Genomic DNA, 12,687 nt, shown 5'->3' with positions numbered 1-12,687 from the left:
GTCTATCTGGTCTATGGTGAGATTTAAAGTTTGTTTTTCCTTATTTATTTTGTTGCTGGATGATGTGTCCTTTGTTAGTGGGGTGTTAAAGTCTCTCAGTATAATTGTGTTACTGTCTTTTTTTCCTTTTTTGGCTGTTAGCATTTGCCTTATATATTGAGTTGCTCCCATGTTGAGTGCATAAATATTTATACTTTTTGTGTGTTCTTTTTAGATTGATCCCTTGATTGCTATGTAGTGTCCTACCTTATGTCTTGTAACAATCTTTATTTTAAAGTCTATTTTATCAGATATGAGTATTGCTTCTCCAGCTTTCTTTTGATTTCCTTTTGCATGGAATATCTTTTTCCATCTCCTCACTTTCAGTCTGTATGTGTCCTTTGGTCTGAAGAGGGTCTCTTGTAGATAGCATATATGGGTCCTGTTTTTGTATCCATTCAGCCAGCCTGTGTCTTTTGCTTGGAGCATTTAATCCGTTTACATTCAAGGCAATTATCGATATGTATGTTCCTGTTACCATTTTCTTAATTGTTCTGGGTTTGTTTTAGTGGGTATTTTTCTTCTTTTGCATTTCCTGCCTAGAGAAGTTCCTTTAGCATTTGTCATAAAGCTGGTTTGGTGGTGCTGAATTCTCTTACCTTTTGCTTGTCTGTAAACCTTTTGATTTCTCCATCGAATCTGAATGAGATCCTTGCTGGGTAGACTAATCTTTCTTGTAGGTTTTTCCCTTTCATCACTTTAAATATATCCTGCCACTCCCTTCTGACTTGCAGTTTCTGCTGAAAAATCAGCTGATAACCTTATAGGGATTCCCTTCTATGTTATTTGTTGCTTTTTCCTTACTGTTTTTAATACTTTTTCTTTGAATTTAGTTGCTGTTAGTTTGATTAATATGTGTCTTGCCGTGTTTCTCCTAGGATTTATCTAGTATGGGACTCTCTGCGCTTCCTGGTCTTGATTGACTAATTCCTTTCCCATGTTAGGGAAGTTTTTGACTCTAATTTCTTCAGATATTTTCTCAGAACGTTTCTCTTTCCGTTCTTCTTCTGGGACCCCTACAATTCGAAAGTTGGTTAATTTAATGTTGTCCCAGATGTCTCTGAGACTGTCCTCAATTCTTTTCAGTCTCTTTTCTTTATTCTGCTCCTCAGAAGTTATTTCCACCATTCTGTCTGCCCGCTCATTTATCCCTTCTTCTGCGTCAGTTATTCTGCTATTGATTCCTTTTAGTGTATTTTTCATTTCAGTTATTGTGTTGTTCACTGTTTGTTTTTTAGTTGTACCTGGTATTTGTTAACCATATCTTGTATTTCCTTGATCCGTGCCTCCATTGTATTGTTGATATTTTGGATCATCTTTATTATCATTACTCTGAATTCTTTTTCATATTGCTTGCCTATTTTCTCTTCATTTATTTGGTCTTGTAGGTTTTTACCTTTTCCTTCGTCTGTAACATATTTTTTTGTCGTCTTATTTTTTTTGTTGGGTGGTGCTGTGTTCTTGTCTTACTGGCTTTTTGGCCCAAGGCACCCAGCACTGGAGTTTACAGGCATTTGTTTAGAGCCGGGTCTTGGTGTTGAGATGAGGATTACCGGGAGACCTCACTCTGATTAATATTTCCTATGGTCTGAGGTTCTCTGTTAGTCTGGTGGTTTGGGCTTGGAACACACTCCACAGGAGCTCAGGCCCGATCCCTGGCCTGCGAACTAAAATTCCTCAAACCACGCTGTGTGGCAAAAGAGAAGAAGAAAAAAAAAGGACCAAATAGAGTGACTGATGTAGAGAACAAACATCATGGACACCGGGGGGAAAGCAGCTGGTGGGGGTTGATGGTGGTGGGATGAATTGGAAGATTGGGATTGGCATATATGCACTAATATGTATAAAATAGATAACTAATAAGAACCTGCTGTAGAAAAAAATAAATAAAATTCAAAAAAAGGAGCAGTACAAAACAAACAATAAAAAATAAAATAAAATTAGAAAAAATATATTAGGAAAAAGAAAAATATAAGTGAAACAACTAAAACAAGGTAAAACAGAACCACAACAGAAAAAAAAAGTGGGCGGGAGAAATGCAAAATGAGCAGAACAATAATGTATAAAGAATAAAATAAAATTAGAAAAATTTCAAAATTTATTTGAAAAAATAAAAATTAAAATGAAACAACAAAATAAAATGGAACCACACCTTAAAAAGAAAAAAAAATGCTGGAAAAGGCCTTGGCTGTGGGGGTGGGGCGGGGCTTAGTTGAGAGCGAGGTTTAGGCAGGGGGCGGGACCTAGGCTCAGGACCCATGCAACCTGAATATTCAGCACTGCTGGAGAGGGCCTCGGAGTGCAGAGTTCAGAGGTAAGGCACTTGGTGGAGGTGCGGGGGCAAGGTTTAGGCCCAACTTGGTCGGAGGGGGTCTTGGAGTGTGAAGTGCAGAGGTAAGGTTCTGGGTGGGGGCGGGGCTTATACTTAGCATGGCTGGAGGGAACCACAGAGATCAGATGATTAGGACCTCAGCAAGCTTTCTGGGGCCCAAGTGGGCAGGGGAAACACTGGCTGCATTCCCTTCCAATCCTTTGTTCTCCCGATAGTCTTTCGCCATCCTTGTTGATCCCCTCACTGTGGGTGGGCTTCCCAAGAGTGGGAACCCCTTCCCTCCCCCAGCCGCCCCTCCAAGGCTCCAGTTCCATCCTGCCTCCACTTCTCCTCCCTCCTCCCTCCCCCCCACGTCTTACTCTGTTGCTGTGGTGTTCCTCCTGTCCCCTTAGGTTTCCGTGGTCCCCCACATGGTAGGTGCCCTAGTTGTGAGGATATGTGAACTCCATGTCCTTGTAGTCTGCCATCTTTATGATCCTTTGAATGTGTTGTTGAATTTGATTTGCTAATATTTTGTTGAAGATTTTTGTGTCTATGTTCATCAGTGATATTGGCCTGTAATTTTCTTTTTTTGTGTTATCTTTGTCTGCTTTTGGTATCAGGGTGATGGTGGTGTTGTTGAGCAAGTTTGGGAGTGTTCTTTTCTCTTCAATTGTTTGGAATAGTTTCAGAAGGATAAGTGTTGACTCTTCTCTAAATATTTGATAGAATTCACCTGTGAAGACATCTGGTCCTGGACCTTTGTTTGTTGGAAGTTTTTTAATCACAGTTTCAATTTCAGTACTTGTGATTAGTCTGTTCATGTTTTCTATTTCTTTCTGTTTCAGTCTTAGGAGATTGTACCTTTCTAAGGACTTGTCTGTTGCTTCTAGGTTATCCATTTTATTGGCATAGAGTTGCTTGTAGTAGTCTCTTATGATCCTTTGTATTTCTGTGGTGTCATTTGTAACTTCTCCTTTTTCATTTCTAATTTTATTGATTTGAGTCCTCTCCCTCTTTTCCTTATGAATCTGGCTAAAGGTTTATCAATTTTGTTAGTCTTCTCAAAGAACCAGCTTTTAGTTTCATTGATCTTTGCTTTTGTTTTCTTTGTCTCTATTTCATTTATTTCTGCTCTGATCTTTATGATTTCTTTCCTTCTACTAACTTTAGGTTTTGTTTGTTCTTTTTTGTTGAGTTGTGTTAGGTGTAAAGGTAGATTGTTTACTTGAGATTTCTCTTGTTTCCTGAGTTAAGATTGTATCGCTATAAAATTCCCTCTTAGAACTGCTTTTGCTGCACCCCATAGGTTTTGGATCATCATTCTTTCATTATCGTTTGTCTCTAGATATGTTTTTATTTCCTCTTTGATTTCTTCAGTGGTCCATTGGTTATTTAGTAACGTATTGTTTGGCCTCCATGTGTTTGTGGTTTTTACAGTTTTTTTCCTGTAATTGATATCTAATCCCGTAGTGTTGTGGTCGCAAAAGATGCTTGATATGATTTCAGTTTTCTTAAATTTACAGAGATCCACTGAAGTCATGTCCCAGGATTGCAGTCATCATGTATCTGGACCCACTGTTGGTGCTATGGCGCATGCTCCATCCTTAGCCTGGCCCAACCTACATGTGTATGTGCCAACAGAATCTACAGCTGCTAAAGCTAAGCCTGTGTTTTCTGGGAGCACTGCTTGTTTGTTCATATGTTCTGTAGGCTCTGAGTGTACAAGGCTAGTCTTGGAGATGTCATTTCACAGTTTGCACAGCTACAAGGAGAGATTTCAGCTTTTCTTCCTTAGTTGATGTCCCCTGGGGCTTAGCTGTGGTTACAACCCCACCTCTGTGTGTGGGTCTGCTTGTGAGGCTGCCCTGGAGCATATGAGTTTGCCCTGGCGAGGAGGGGGCTCGGAGGCTGTGTAACAGCCAGGGTCACGGGACCCCTGGTGGCGACGGGTGCATGGGGAAACTGGTGGCTGCGGGCATGAAATAGTTGGCCCCAGTGGTGGCCCTTCCTAGTGCTCGACCATGGGTGCAAGAGAGCCTTCCCTGGCATTGATGAGGCATGTAGGGAAGCCAGAGGCCGTGAGAGAGCTGGCCCCCTTGGGGACCCTTCTTAGTGCCCAGGGAGGCAAGGGCCAGTGCATGGGGAGAAAGGCTGCAATGGCAGCTCCTCCCCTTCTGTGTCACTTAACAATGGCCCTTTCCTGCTATGGCAGTCTGAGTTTCCTCCACAAGCATTCCCAGTTGTGGATTTCCTCACTCCCGTCTCTTCATGCTGTCTCCTCACAGCCAACAGCAATCCTCTCACTGGATTTGCTCCCCAAATCCCATATTCCAGCACCCAGCCCCTTTCCACACTGGGACACACGTCTCAGGCTGGGGCATACAGGGCTGTGGCACAGACCATCTGTGTAGGTCTCACTCTGTCCTGCCTGCCACAGACCGGGTGCTGCACTCTCTTCCAATAGTCCCCGAAACTCCCCTTCTGTGCCAACTGATCTCCCTGCCGGTGAGGGGCTTCCCAAGATGTGGCAACCTCTTCTCTTCTTTTTTGCTTCTTCTTTCTTTCATCCTCCCCAGTTACATGGGGATTTCTTGTCCTTTTAGGTGACCGAGGTCCTCTGCTAACTTTCAGCCTGAGCTCTGTGAGACTTGTTGCATTTGTAGATGTATTCTTGATGCATTTGTAGGGAGAGATGAACTCCACGTCCTCCTACTCCTCTGCCATCGTGACCTCGTCTCCTTTTATTTCTTCTTAAAATTTAATTGATTTATTTTTTCTTTTCTTTCTTTTTTTTTTTGGCCTCATTGTGCCATGCACACAGCATGTAGGAATCCACTTCCTTGACCAGGGATCAAACCCGTACCCCCTGCAATGGAAGCATGCATTCTTAACCACTGGACCACTGGGGAAGTCCCTAATTGATTTCTGCCCTGATCTTTATTATTTTTTTCTTCTAATTCTTTTGGGTTTAATTTGCTGTTTTTCTAGTTTCTTAAGGTAGAAGCTGAGGTCATCGGTTTGAGACATTTCTGACATTTACTTCAAATGGGTGGTAAAGAGGAAAGAAATACTTCTAAAAAGGCACAAAAATCTTCAATAACTTCTGATTGTTGGTAGGATAAAACCCCAGATCCTTAAATTGTTATTTTTAAATCCCTCTAAACTGAATTTAAATTTAAGATGATAAACTGAGCATACCTCCTCTTTCATCTAAAAGCCTATTAAAATAATAGCAGAGGAATTTTTAAAAGGGACAAGTCCACAAAAATGAAAAGCTGTATGAGGGAAGGACACTAGTGGAGAAACATTATCAAAATTTTGGAAGTTTGTGGATAAATAGAGTAGGAAAAGCATTCATAGAGGGGGCTATGGGGAGCAATAGTAATTCTGCTTGGCAAAATCCTGGTAATCACCTACTACTTAGAAATGGGAATGAGAAATGAAACTGAAAACAGGCAGATTAAAGACATTCTTAGAGTTCCATGACTCCTTCTTCTGCATTGGACCAGTTGCTTTCTCAGAAGATATATTGCTGTTGTTCTTCTGTTTCTTTGCACTGGGCTCCAGAATTGTTTTCAACATTTCTTATACATGTATCTTTCTCTTTCTTGGAGTCCATCCTTATTTTGATATAGTACATTCTCAAACACTCCCTTCAATCCTTTCCTCTTAGATATATTTGGAAATGTTTGTGGAGGACATTTTTGATTGTCACACTGTCTGGGAGTAGTGGCACTACTAAATCCTTAGAAACTTGAGTTCTTGGAAGTGAGTGAAAATGATTTTATTTTCCCTTTGCCCTTACTAATAATTTGAGTAGTTGTGAGATTCTACGTTTAAAATTATTGTCTCCACTATCTGAGAATTGCTTAAATTATTTCCAGCATCCATGATTGGTGATGAGAAAGCCAATGCCATTCTGATTCTTCATCATTTAAGTGTGCTTAAATGAGTTTACATATAAGTTTACAAATAAATTGCATCAAATGTTTCATATTATGTATTTTCATTTGTATTTTTCAGACAATGAATGATTTTGACTATTTGAAACTACTAGGTAAAGGCACTTTTGGGAAAGTTATTTTGGTTCGAGAGAAAGCAAGTGGAAAATACTATGCTATGAAGATTCTGAAGAAAGAAGTTATTATTGCCAAGGTAACTGGTTACTAGAGTTGATTATTAAATTTTTGTTTATGTGTCCACAAGTGTGTGTGTTCACGCATGCACATGACTAAAGTTTAGAAATTCCATTAAATAACCAAAATGTTGATTGTAGGCTACAGCTACAATAATATCTGTATATTGATATTTATTTACAGTATTAAAAGTTTCAAAGTTTGTAATATCCTCTGACTATTAGAATCTATTGTATTCCTTTGAGAGCGAAATATTTATTCTATGTTTGTGTGTTTGGGATAATGTTTTCACTGTATATTTGTGACCTATATCACTAATTACAGTAGTGATACTTTTTGATATTTCCCCCCAATATTCTGAGTTTTTTATCATTAAATAAAATGGTGAATAGAATGTTAGCATAGATTTTATGTAATCCTTGAATGGAAAAGCATTATTAATAACTTTAAAATACTACAATAATAAAGCTAAAATGATCACTACAATACTTCTACTTAAAATCCATCACCACACGTAGTTACAAGCTTTATTTTTTTGTGGTCAGACCTTTTAAGCTTTATTCTTCTAGCAAGTTTCAAATATACATTATGGTATTATTAACTGTATTTATCATTCTGTACATTAAATCCCCACGAATTCTTTATTTTATAACTATAATTTGTATTTTAAAATATATATATTTATTAAATTGAAGAATTAAAATATTATAAATTATGGTTGATTTACAATAGTGTGTTAGTTTCAAGTGTACAGCATAATGATTCAGTTATTTTTTCTGATTATATTCCATTATAGGTTATTACAAGATACTGAATATAATTCCGAGATATACAGTAAAACCTTGTTGCTTATCTATTTTATGTATAGTAGTTTGAATCTGTTAATCCCATACTCCTAATTAGTCCCTCCCCTGTGGTAACCATAAGTTTGTCTTCTGTCTGTGAGTCTGTTTCTGTTTTGTATATAGATTCATTTTTTTTTTAGATTCCACATAAAAGTGATATCATATAGTATTTGTCTTTGTCTGACTTACTTAACTAAGTATAATAATCTCTAGGTCTGTTCATGTTGCTGTAAATGGCATTATGTCATTCTGTTTTATGGCTGAGTAATATTCCATTGTGTGTGTATGTGTGTGTGTGTCTGTATATATATATATATATACACACACACATATACATACATACATATGTGTGTGTGTGTGTGTGTGTGTGTGTGTGTGTGTTTGTGTGTGTTTATGCCACATCTTCTTAAGCCAACCATCTCCTGATGGGCACTTGGGTCATTTCCATGTCTTGCCTATTGTAAATAGCACTGCTGTGAACATTGAGGTTCATGTATCTTTTTGAATTAGAGTTTTTGTCTTTTCTGGATATATGCCCAGGAGTGGGATTGCTGGATCATATGGTAGCTCTGTTTTTAGTTTTTTAAAGCATCTCCATACTGTTTTCCATAGTGGCTGCACCAATTTACATACCCACCAACAATGTAGGAGGGTTCCCTTTTTCCATACCCTCTCCAACATGTATTATTTGTGGACTTCATGAGGATAGTCATTCTGACAGGTGTGAGGTGATACTTCGTTGTGGTTTTGATTTCTCTAAAAATTAGTTATGTTGTGCATCTTCTTTGGAGAAATGTCTACTTAGGTCTTCTGCCCATTTTTTAATTGGATTTTTTTTTTTAATATTGAGTTCCATGACCTGCTTGTATATTTTAGATATTAACTCCTTGTTGGTAGCATCATTTGCAGATATTTTTCTCCCATTCGATAGGTTGTCTTTTGGTTTTGTTGATGGTTTCCTTTGATGTGCAAAAGCTTTTAAGTTTAATTAGGTCCCATTTTTTATTTTTGCTTTTATTTCTTTTGTTTTTGAATATTGACCTAAGAAAATATTGCTTCAATTTATGTCCTAGAATGTTTTGCCTGTGTTCTCTTCTAGGATTTTTATGGTGTCTTGTCTTATATTTAGGTGTTTAAATCATTTTGAGTTTATTCTTGTATATGGTGTGAGGGAGTGTTCTAATTTCACTGATTTACACACAGCTATCCAGCTTTCCCATCACTACTTGTTGAAGAAACTGTCTTTTCTCCATCTTATATACTTGCCTCCTCTGTCAAAGATTGACTGTAGGTGCATGGGTTTATTTATGGACTCTCTATTTTGTACCATATATTTGTTTTTGTTCCAGTACCATGCTGTTTTAATTACTGTAGCTCTGTAATGTAGTCTAATGTCATCATTGAATGATCTTCGGTTTCCTTTATCAGTGTTTTATAGTTTTCAATGTATAGATCTTCATCTCCTTGGTTAAGTTTCTTCCTAGGTATTTTTTTTTTATTTTTTTACACCATTTCAAATGGGATTGTTTTTTTTACTTCTTCTTGTTGATATATCATTATTAGTGTAAAGAAACCAATTTGTGTATATTGGTCTTTTATCCTGCTATCTTGCTGAATTCATTTATTAGTTCTAATAGTTTTTATGTGGCAATTTTAGGGTTCTCTATATTGAGTATCATGTCATCTGCAATTAATGACAGTTTTATCTCTTTCCTTCCAATTTGGATACCTTTTATTTCTTTTCTTATCTGATTGCTGTGGCTAAGACTGTCAATGCTATGTTGAATAGAAATGGTAAGAGTGGGAATCCTTGTCTTGTTCCTGAATTTAGCGGGAAGTCTTTCAGCTTTTAACTGTTCATTTTGTGTTGGCTGTTGTTTTGCTGTAAACGGCCTTTAATATGTTGAAATATGTTCCCTCTCCCTCTATACCTACTTTGGTGAACGTTTTTATCATAAATGAATGTTGTCAAATACTTTTTCTGCATCTATTGAGATGATCATCTGGTTTTTGCCTTTCCTTTTTTTTAATGTGGTATATCACATTGATTGATTTGTGTATGTTGAACCATCCTTCTGGCCCTGGAATGAATCCAAGTTGATCATGGTGCATGGTCCTTTTTATGTCATGTTGGATTCAGTTTGCTAATATTTTGTTGAGGATTTTTGCATCTAAATTTATCAAAGATATTGGCTTATAATTTTCTTTTTTTGGTAATGTCTTTGTCTGGTTTTGGTATCCGGGTGATGGTGGCCTCATAGAATAAATTTGGAAGGGTTCCCTCCTCTTTCATTTTTTCAGAATAATTTGAGAAGGATTGTTATGAGTTCTTCTTTGTTTGTTTGTTAGAATCCCCAGTGAAGCAGTTTGGTCCTGGATTTTTGTTTGACAGAATTTTAAAATTACACATTCTCTTTCACATCTAGTGATTGGTGTGTTCAAATTATCTGTTTCTTCTTGACTTAGTTTTGGCAGACTGTATGTTTTTAGAGATGTACATTTCTTCTAGGTTGTCCAGTGTTTTGGCATACAGCTCTTCATAGTATTCTCTATGATTTTTTGTATCTCTGTGGTATTGGTTGTTGTTACATCTCTTTCATTTCTTATTTTCTTTATTTGGGTCCTCTCTCTTTTCTTCTTGGTGTGCTTGGCTAGAGGTTTTTCGATTTTATCTTTCCAAAATAAACAGCTCTTGGTTTTATTGATCTTTTCTGGGTTTTTTTAAATCTATTTTATTTATTCAATCTCTGATCTTATAATTTCTTGTCTTCTGCTGACTTTGGGTTTTGTTTGTTCTTCTTTTTCTAATTCTTTTAGGTGGTAGGTTAGGTTGTTTATTTGAGATTTTACTTGTTTCTTGAGGAAGGCCTGTATCCCTATGTACTTTTCTCTTAACACTGTTTTGCTGTATCCCATAGATTTTGTGAGGTTGTGTTATCATTTTCGTTTGCCTCGAAGTATTTTCTGATTCCTTTTTTGATTTCATCGTTGACTCATTGATTTTTAAGTAGCATGTTGTTTAGTCTCCCCATGTTTGTTCTTTTCACATTTTTCTTTCTGTGGTTGATTTCTGTTTTCATTCAGAATTTTGTACCTTTTGACCACCATCACCCATTTTACCCACCTACTGCTTCTCGCTGTTCTCTGTGAGTTCACGCCTTTCTTTCTTTCTTTATTTCTTTCTTCCTTCCTCCCTTCCTTCCTTCCTTCCTTCCTTCCTTCCTTCCTTCCTTCCTTCCTCTTTCTTTTTCTTTCTTTCTTTTCTTTCTTTCTTTCTTTCTTTCTTTCTTTCTTTCTTTCTTTCTTTCTTTCTTTCTTTCTTTCTTTCTTCTTTCTCTGTCTTCCTCCTTCCCTCCCTTTCTCTCTCTCTCTCTTTCTCTGTTTCTTTCTCCCTTCCTTCCTCCCTCCACATATAAGTGGAATCAAACAGTATTTGTCTTTCACTGACTTATTTCACTTAGCAAAATGCCCTCAAGGCCCTTCCATATTATTGCAAGTGGAAAGATTTACTTCTTTTTGTGGCTGAATAATATTCCACTGTGTGTATCACATTTTCTTTTTCCATTCATCCATTGATGGATACATGGATTTATAAATTGTTTCCATGTCTTGGCTATTGTATATAATGCTGCAACGTACAGGGAAGTGCAGCTTTCTTTTCACAATAGTGATTTTGTTTCCTTTGGACAAATACCCAGAAGTTTAGGTGCTGGATCAGATTGTAGTTTTAATTTTTTTGACAAACTTCCATACTGTTTTATATAGTGGCTACATCAGTTTACATTCTCACCTGCTGTGTACGGGGGTTTCTTTTCTCCACACCCTCGCCAACATTTATTTCTTGCCATTCTAACAGGTGTGAGGTGATAGCTCTATGTGGTTTGGATTTGCATTTCTGTGATGGTTAGTGATGTTCAGCACCTTTTCATGTACCTGTTGGCCATCTGTATGTTTTCTGTGGAAAATTGTTTATTCAGATCCTCTGACCATTTTTCAATCAGATTGTTTGGTTTTTTGCTATTAAGTTATATGAGTTCTTAATATTTTGGATATTAAACCCTTACCAGATATATGACTTGCAAATATTTTCTCCCATTTAGTAGGTTTTATTTTCATTTTGTTGATGGTTTCCTTTGCTATGCATAAGCCATTTATTGATTTTTCTTTATGATCTCAAATTTAAAAAATTAATTGACACAACTGGTGTCAAGAAGCTTACCACCTATATTTTTTCTAGTAATTTCATGTTTTAGGTCTTACATTCAAATTTTTAATCCATTTGGGGTTGATTTTTGTGTATGGTGTAAGAAAGTGGTCCAGTTTCATTCTTTTGCTTGTGGCTTCTTAGTTTTCCTAGCACCATTTATTGAAGAGAGTGTCCTTTCCCCATGATGTGTTCTTGGTTCCTTAGTTGTAAGTTAATTGACCGTATATGCATGGGTTTATTTTTGGGCACTCTGTTCTGTTCCATTGATATTTGTGTTTGTCTTTATGCCAATACAATGTCATTTTGACGAGTATAGTATTGCAATATAGTTTGAAATCAGGGAGCATGATGTCTCTAGCTTTGTTCTTTCTCAAGATTGCTTTGGCTATTTGGGGTCTTTGTTGTTACATACACATTTTAGGTTTTTTTGTTCTATTTCTGTAAAAAATGTCCTTGGAATTTTGATAGGGATTGCACTGAATTATCAAAGCCTTGTAGTTTTAGGTGTACAGGTCTTCTATCTCCTTGTTTAAATTTGTTCTTTAGTATTTTAATTTCTCTAATGTTGTTATAAATGGTATTTTTTTATTAAAAACTTTTCTCTTTTTGAGACTTTGTTATTGGTGTATAGAAACCAATTAATTTTTGTATATTGATTTTGTATCCTGCAACTTTACTGCATTTGTTTATCAGTTCTACTACTCTTTAGGGTATTCTGTATATAAGATTATGCTTATGCAAATAGAGATGGTTTTACTTCTTCCTTTCTGATTTAGATTCCTTTTATTTTATTTTATTTTTTTATTGTCTAATTGCTCTGGCTAGGACATGCAATACAATGCTAAATAAAAGTGGTAGGTTGGGCCTCCTATGTTGCTCCTGTTCTTAGAGGAAAAGCTTTCAGCTTTTTTCCACTGAGTGTGATGGTAGCTGTGAATTTGTCATATGTGGCCTTTATTATGCTGAGGTATGTTCCATTTATAGCCACTTTGTTGAGAGATTTTATCAGAAATGGATGTTGAATTTTGTCAGATGCTTTTTCTCTATCTATTGAAATGATCATATGATTTTTATCCTTCCTCTTGTTAATGGGGTGTATGACGTTGATTTGCAGATGTTGAACCATCCTGGCATCTCTGGAATAAA

The 12,687-nt window shown here is 36.7% G+C and overlaps 1 protein-coding gene across 5 annotated transcripts in view; it reads left to right on the top strand.

The window, feature by feature from the left end:
- Positions 1–12,687, top strand: part of AKT3 (AKT serine/threonine kinase 3) — a 395,966-nt gene that overhangs the window by 233,611 nt on the left and 149,668 nt on the right. For all 5 annotated transcript variants that reach the window (XR_007478810.1, XR_007478809.1, XR_007478811.1 and 2 more), the window contains one exon: positions 6,377–6,508. Coding sequence is in view for 2 of the 5 variants with exons in the window: in XM_049713583.1 (XP_049569540.1) it covers positions 6,377–6,508 (132 nt within the window). In the remaining 3 variants the exon portion in view is untranslated. The remainder of the gene's footprint in view (positions 1–6,376; positions 6,509–12,687) is intronic.

Source organism: Orcinus orca, chromosome 1 (genome assembly GCF_937001465.1).
Source record: "Orcinus orca chromosome 1, mOrcOrc1.1, whole genome shotgun sequence".
Taxonomy (NCBI): domain Eukaryota; kingdom Metazoa; phylum Chordata; class Mammalia; order Artiodactyla; family Delphinidae; genus Orcinus; species Orcinus orca.
Note: the sequence above shows the minus strand (reverse complement) of the source record. Positions and strands in the feature narration are given on the sequence as shown.